We start from the raw sequence: 8,307 nt of genomic DNA on the forward strand, positions 1-8,307 counted from the left end.
GGGAGAGGTGCATAAATAATGAATCTTGGAACACTGAAAAAATAAAATAAAATAATAAAAAAAGTAAAAAAATAAAATAAAAATAAAAATAGGAATACCATACAATGTAGTAATTCCACATCCAGTATTTACCCAAGAAACAAAAAACACTAATTCAAAAAGATATATGCATTTTTACATTATTAACATTATGTATTCCAACATTGTTAACAATAGCCAAGATATGTAAGCAGCCCATATCCATCATAGATGAATAAAGAAGTAATACACACACACACACACACACACACACACACACTGAATGTTATGCAGCCATTAAAAAAAGGAAACTTTTTAATTTGCAACAAAATGGATGGAACTAGAAGATATAAAACTAAGTGAAAGAAGTCTGGCAGGAAAAGGCAACATATTTCACTTATATGTAGGATCAAATAAATAAATAAATAAAACTAGTGAGCGAACAGCAAGAACAAAAGACCCCAGAAATAGACTCATAAATAGAGAAAACAAAGTGTTTGTTGCAAGAAAGGCAGGTGCAAGGGGTAAACAAATGAGGTGAAGGAAATTAAGAAGTAGAATTTTCTAGCTATAAAATAAATCACAGTAGTGAAAAGTACAGCATAAGGAATATTGTGAAAAACATTGTAATAACATTGTAGGGTGACAAATGGTAGCTACACTTATTGTGGTGAGCATTTGATAAGGCGTATGATTGTTGAATCTCTATATTGCACACCTGAAGCTAATATAATGTTGTACATCTATTGTACTTCAATAAAAAACAAAATCAAATGTTGATTAGCAAATCATACCCATGATATCACATCTATCATAGCAAAAAGGTAAACTACGATCTGTATTACTTGCATTCCTTTTATAAAATTACACATAAAATGGTAGGCTTTCATTTGTTTGATTGATGATCAACGAGTCAGTCAGTGAGCATTCATTCATTGCCGACTTTTCAGATACCTGTAGCAGAATCTCTCAGTGGACTTAGAGGACATGAAGACAGGGATTCACTCTCCTGTAAATTGCAGTCAAGTGGGAATTAGGGTTCACGATGCAAAGTGAGGGCCAATAAATCGTAGCAATGAGGTGAATATGTATGTGTAGAACAGATAATGACTGAAGGAAGCTAACCATTTTGGAGGAAGGTAAATCCAGAGGAAAATTAAGAGTAGGGGATCTTCAGAATCCTACATAAAGAGTGTGGAGTATACAAGCAGTTTATTCTCTTCCATGACAGATCAATGGGAAGACAAGCCTCCTTATTGCCCCCTTCATGTCCTTGTTCCTCAAAGTATAGATAAAAGGGTTAAGCAGAGGAGTCAGCAGACTGTAGAACAGAGCCATGAGTTTGTCCTTGTCCTGGGATTTAGTACCAGAAGGTTGCACGTACATGCATATTACTGGCCCATAGAAGAGACAGACTACAATAACATGAGAGCCACAGGTGTTGAAGGCCTTCTTCTTTCCTGTTGATGACCGAATTCTGAGTACTGTAGCTACAATGAACCCATAGGAGAGAAGGATAAGGGACAAGGGAACCAGGGTAAAGAATGTCACCACAAGAGAGAGCACAGTTACATTGAAAGTGGTGTCGATACAGGACATCTTGATCATCACTGGAATCTCACACAGGAAGTCATCCACCTTGTTGTTACCACAAAGTGGCAGCTGGACAGTGAGGGACGACTGAAGCAAGGAATTAGCCAAACCACTTATCCATGCCACGGCCACTAGGGAGACACAGAATCGCCGATCCATGATAGCCTGGTACCTCAAGGGCTTGCAGATGGCCATGAACCGATCTAAGGACATGACCGCCAAGAGGATGCATTCTGTGGCCCCCAGGAAGTGAAACATATAGAATTGGGCCACACAGCCCCCATAACTGATGGACTTATCTGGTCCCCAGAGATTCCACAGCAGTTGAGGGATGGTGGTTGTGGTAAAACACAGGTCCAGGAAGGAGAGGTTGGAAAGGAAAAAGTACATAGGGCTGTCAAGATGAGGGTCTACCCTGGACACCACAATAATCAAGATATTGCCCACCAGCGTGCAGATGTAAGCCACAAACACCATTACGAAGAGTGGCATTTCCAACCAGGGATGGTCAGAGAAACCCAAGAGGATGAAGACCTTTGGAGTACTTGCATTGCCCAGACTCATGACCATTATTCCTCTTGTTGGTGGATTCAAGTCAAAGTGAGGACTTTTACCTCAGTATTGGATTTTCCTGATTGTCCATTTAGTCACTTAAGTACAGTAAATTATGCAGGGAGTTTCTCTGTGGTGTCACTCCAGTAAAGTGATCTAATATTTGTACTCATGAAAAAGTAGAAGTCTAAATGTCAAACATGATTATTTTGAAGCACATCTAAAAGAAAGGCCAACAAATCTCTATAGTTTGCCTAGGAGATGCAATAGAACAAATGTTTATAGAAAAATGATCAGGGAAGGGAAAAGTCAGAATTGCTCTTGTGTCAGAGAATAGCATAAAGCAAAGGAGTGTTTTCCAGGAACCACCCATGCTGACTTACCACATGGCTTTATTTCTTTCATCCACCATCTGCTGGCCCTGGGCCACTCTGCTTGAATTCATGACTTGGTTTAGGTAAGTTCAGGACTTTCTGAGCTCCAGCCAGATCAGTCGGAATGCACAGAAACAAGATATAGTGCTGTTCCTTGGGTCTATGCCTCAAATCCTAAAATGAATTTTGTAGCATAAACCTTTTGTCATAACGGGAAACATCAGCTGAAAGGAAATGATTCCTTACCACATGTTCAGTACTTGAGGAAAAAATCAAATGCTAAATCCTGGTGATATGAGACTTTCAAGACATCAGTGTTTAAAAAATGGTATGATACGTCCTAGTTCTTGTCACATCAGGAGTTGTAATCTATCACAAACTTGACAGCTCTATGGTTCTTTATGGATTTGCTGTTTGTTTCCATTGCACCTGTGAGTGTATGTGTACGTGTGTCACTTGGGTTATGATGTAAAATGTACATCTTATGTTCAGAAGTAGTAAGAAGTTTCAAGCACTGTTGTAGTAGAAAAGAGAATGTGAAATCAGAGAACCTGGATCCAGTCGACTGCTAATAGTTAACACATAGAGCTTTTCTGCATTGCTTACTTACCAACTGTGGTTTTATTTTTTTGTAATTTTATTTTTTTCAGGGTTCCAAGATTCATTGTTTATGCATCACACCCAGTGCTCCATGCAATACGTGCCCTCCTTAATATCCACCACCCGGCTCACCTATCCCCCATCCCCCACCCCTCTAAGACACTTAGTTTGTTTCTCAGAGTTCACAGTCTCTCATGGCTCATCTCCCTCTCTGATTTCCCCCCAACTCACTTCTCCTTTTCTTCTCCCAATGTCTCTGTGTTATTCCTTATGCTCTGCAAGTAAGTGAAACCATATAATTGACTCTCTCTGCTTGATTTATTTCACTCAGCATAATCTCCTCCAGTCCCGTCCATGTTGATACAAAAGTTGGGTATTCATCCTTTCTGATGGAGGCATAATACTCCATTGTGTATGTGGACCACATCTTCTGTTTTTTTTTTAATATTTTATTTATTTATTTGAGTGAGAATGAGTGAGAGAGAGCAGGAGAGGGTCAGAGGGAGAAGCAGACTCCCCAAGGAGCTAGGAGCCCAATGTGGGACTCGATCCTGGAAGTCTGGGATCATGACCTGAGCCGAAGGCAGTCGTTCAACCAACTGAGCCACCCAGGCGCCCCTGGACCACATCTTCTTTATCCATTCATCTGTTGGAGGGCATCTTGGTTCTTTCCACAGTTTGGTGACCATGGCCATTGCTGCTATGAACAATGGCCATTCTTTTCACTACATCTGTATCATTGGGGTAAATATCCAGTAGTGCAATTGCAGGATCATAGCGTAGCTCTATTTTCAATTTTATGAGGAAGCTCCACACGGTTTTCCAAAGTTGCTGCACCAACCTGCATCCCCACCAACAGTGGAAGAGGGTTCCTCTTTTTCCACATCCTCTCCAACATACATTGTTTCCTGTCTTGTTAATTTTGGCCATTCTAACTGGTGTAAGGTGGTATCTCAATGTGGTTTTGATTTGAATCTCCCTGATGGCTAATGATGATGAATATTTTTTCGTGTGTCTGTTAGCCATTTGTATGTCTTCTTAGGAGAAGTGTCTGTTCATATCTTCTGCCCATTTTTTATGTGATTATCTGTTTTGTGTGTGTTGAGTTTGAGTAGTTCTTTATAGATCTTGGATTTCAGCCCTTTGTAGTGTCAGTTGTGAATACCAACTGTGTTTTGTGATTATTAGTTAATCCAATATGTGTGACTATGCTTCATTAAGTGAAATACTTAACGTGTGGGTGATTACTTTTATGAGGTGTGGTGCCCAGTGGTGATTTAGAGTCTATATCAGTTCATCAATCCTTGTTCCAGTTGCATCTAAATATTCACAGTGTACTTACCCCAGTTGGAAGCCTCACAAAGATTACATTTTCTTCCCTTTCATTCCCCAAATCACTCCTATCATGTGACTTGAATCCAGTGTTCATGATGTTAAGCTTTTTATGACAATACATAAATAATTTAATTCATAGAAATGCCCACTGATGCAATCAGTGAACCTACATTATTTTTCATTAAAAGAGATATGTTTTAAGTTATAATGATATTGCATTATTAAAGGTGTCGATTTATTTCCACATTTCTTTTAGTATATGACTTTGCATAGAGAGGCAACAACACACATGGAGTTACAAAAAGATAAAACCAGTGAAGCTAAATAGATCACTCCCACCCACATACAATACCCACCTTAAATCACTGCAGGTAACCAACCAATGGTCATACTCCCTGTTTTTGCAAAATTGACATTGATCTTTTCTTTCCAACAGTATTAAGTGTTAGTTAGACACAAGGATTGAATATTTTCTCTGCATTCAGCAGCTTCGCCTCATCATATCTTAGTTCCATAATATTATTTATTTATTTGATTTGAAGAATCCCAAATATATTTTGATGTGGCAAACAATTTTCCCCTAAAGTAATATTTGCTAAGGAAGGTTTCCTCCCTGTATATAAAGCTGGAGGAGCATTTTCTTCATAGAGATAATAAATCTCACTGGACATTACTTGGCAAGAAACAATATAGAAATCCCCTCATGGGAATACTACCTTCTAATTTTCTTCTTGGCACAATAAAATGGAAAGATAAATTTTGAAATTTTCCTTGTTGTGAGAAATGGACTCAGGAGTAAAAGAATCTCGGGGAAAAAAGAATCTTGGAAAAATGCATCTACCTCAACAATTTCATAGAAAATTTCCTTACACATCAGTTAACATTTAACATAAATGTTTTTGATGTCAAGATAGAATTTTCTTTCATTTATATTTTCCTCAGATTATTGTTTCTTGAGATTCTTCCTATAATAAAGGCAAGAATATTCCTTAATCTATACAGAGAAATCCCCCAATTATCCTATCTCCCACCAACCTCCCCTCCAGCAACTCCCAGTTTATTTCCAGAGTTAACCATCTCTCATGGTTTTCCTCAGTCTTTGATGACTTCCCCTTCAGTTTTCCTTCCCTTATCTTATGATCCTCTATGCTATTTCTTATATTCCACATATAGGTGAAACCGTATGATAACTGTCTTTCTCTGAATGACATATTTTGCTGAGCATAATACCATCTGGATCCATCCATGTGAAGGTAAATGGTACGTATTCATCTTTTCTGATAGCTGAGTAAAATTCCATTGCATATTTGAACTACATCTTCTGTATCCATCGTCTACTGAAGGGCATCTCAGCTCCTTCAACAGTTTGGCTATTGTGGACATTGCTGCTGTAAACATTGGGGCACAGATACAATTGCTGTGTCATAAGGTAGTTCTATTTTCAAATTTTTGAGGAACTTCCATACTGTTTTCCAGAGTGACTGTATTAACTTGCATTCCCACCAACAGTGTAAGTGTTTCCTATCTTTTTAATTTTTGCCATTTTACCTGGTGTAAGGTGGTATCCTATTGTGGTTTTGATTTGTATTTCCCTGATGTCGAGTGATCTTGAACATTTTTTCATGTGTCTGTTGGCAATTTTTATGTCTTCTTTGGAGAAGTGTCTTTTCATGTCTTCTGCCTCTTTCTTGACGGGATTATTTGTTTTTTTAGGTGTTGAGTTTGAGAAGTTCTTTATAGATCTTTGATATCAGCCTTTTATCTCTCATGTCATTTGCAAATATCTTTTCCCATTCTGGAGATTGTCTCTTAGTTTTGTTGACTGTTTCTTTTACTGCACAGAAGCTTTTTATCTTGATGAAGTCCCAGAAGTTCACTTCTTGCTTTTATTTCCCTTACTTTTACGGACATGTCTTGAAAGAAGTTGCTGTGGCCAATGTCAAAGAGGTTACTGCCTATGTTCTCCTTTATGGTTTTTTTTTTTTCCTAGAACAAAGTCTTTTTTTTTTAATTTTTTATTTTTTATAAACATATATTTTTATCCCCAGGGGTACAGGTCTGTGAATCACCAGGCTTACACACTTCACAGCACTCACCAAAGCACATACCCTCCCCAATGTCCATAATCCCACCCCCTTCTCCCAAACCCCCTCCCCCCAGCAACCCTCAGTTTGTTTTGTGAGATTAAGAGTCACTTATGGTTTGTCTCCCTCCCAATCCCATCTTGTTTCATTTTTAAAATTTAAAAAACTTTTAATGGTTTCACTTATTTGTGGAGCATAACAAATAGCAAGGAGGACATGGGGAGTTAGGAGAAGGGAGTTGGGGGAAATTGGAAGGGGAGGTGAATCATGAGAGACTACAGACTCTGAGAAACATCTGAGGGTTTTGAAGGGGCGGGGGTTTGAAGGTTGGGGGAACCAGGTGGTGGGTATTAGAGAGGGCACAGATTGCATGGAGCACTGGGTGTGGTGCAAAAATAATGAATACTGTTATGCTGAAAATTAAAAAAAATTATTAACATATAGTATATTATTAGCCCCAGGGGTACAGATCTGTGAATCTCCAGGTTTACACTTCACAATACTCACTGTAGCACATACCTTCCCCAATGTCCATAACCCAACCATCCTCTCCCTACCCACCTCCCCCCGACAACCCTCAGTTTGTTTTGTGAGATTAAGAGTCTCTTATAGTTTGTCTCCCTCCCAATCCCATCCTGTTTCATTTATTCCTTTCCTGCCCCCCAAGCCCCCCGCATTGCCTCTTAACTCCCTCATATCAAGGAGATCATACGATAATTGTCTTTCTCTAATTGACTTATTTCACTCAGCGTTAATTCCCTCTAATTCCATCCATGCCATCACAAATGGCAAGCTTTCATTTCTTTTGATGGCTGCGTAGTATTCCATTATATATATGTATATGTATATATACATATATATATGTATATATACATATACATATATATATATGTATATGTATATATACACATCACCTCTTCTTTATCCATTCGTCTATTGATGGACATCTAGGTTCTTTCCATAGTTTGGCTATTGTGGACATTACTGCTATAAACATTCAGGTGCACGTGCCCCTCCAGATCACTACATTTGTATCTTTAGGGTAAATACCCAGTAATGCGATTGCTGGGTCATAGGGTAGCTCTATTTTCAACTTTTTGAGGAACTTCCATGCTGTTTTCCAGAGTGGTTGCACCAGCTTGCATTCTCACCACCAGTGTAGGAGGTTTCCCCTCTCTCTGCATGCTTGCCAGCATCTGTCATTTCCTGACTTGTTAATTTTTGCAATTCTGACTGGCGTGAGGTGGTATCTCACTGTGGTTTTGATTTGTATGTCCCTGATGCTGAGTGATACGGAGCAGTTTTTCATGTGTCTGTTGGCCATCTGGATGTCTTCTTTGCAGAAATGTCTGTTCGTGTCCTCTGCCCATTTCTTGATTGGGTTATTTGTTCTTTGGGTGTTGAGTTTGATAAGTTCTTTATAGATTTTGGATACTAGCCCTTTATCTGATATGTCATTTTCAAATATATTCTCCCAATGTGTAGGTTCTCTTTTGGTTTTGTTGACTGTTTCCTTTGCTGTGCAAAAGCTTTTGATCTTGATGAAGTCCCAGTGGTTCATTTTTGCCCTTGCTTCCCTTGCCTTTGGTGATGTTTCTAGGAAGAAGTTGCTGTAGCTGAGGTTGAAGAGTTGCTGCCTATGTTTTCCTCAAGGATTTTGATGAATTCCTTTACCACATTGAGGTCCTTCATCCATTTTGAGTCTATTTTCATGTGTGGTGTAAGGAAATGGTCCAGTTTCATTTTTCTGC

General features: G+C 38.8%; 1 protein-coding gene across 1 annotated transcript; it reads right to left on the bottom strand.

Moving 5' to 3' along the window:
* Positions 1-1,230: 1,230 nt before the first annotated feature.
* Positions 1,231-2,175, bottom strand: LOC116589473 (olfactory receptor 2B11-like). Its single transcript, XM_032341408.1, has one exon. It carries the CDS (start codon positions 2,173-2,175, stop codon positions 1,231-1,233), a length of 945 nt encoding a protein of 314 aa, XP_032197299.1.
* Between the last annotated feature and the right edge of the window lie 6,132 nt (positions 2,176-8,307).

This window comes from Mustela erminea, chromosome 4 (assembly GCF_009829155.1).
Source record: "Mustela erminea isolate mMusErm1 chromosome 4, mMusErm1.Pri, whole genome shotgun sequence".
NCBI classification, from domain to species: domain Eukaryota; kingdom Metazoa; phylum Chordata; class Mammalia; order Carnivora; family Mustelidae; genus Mustela; species Mustela erminea.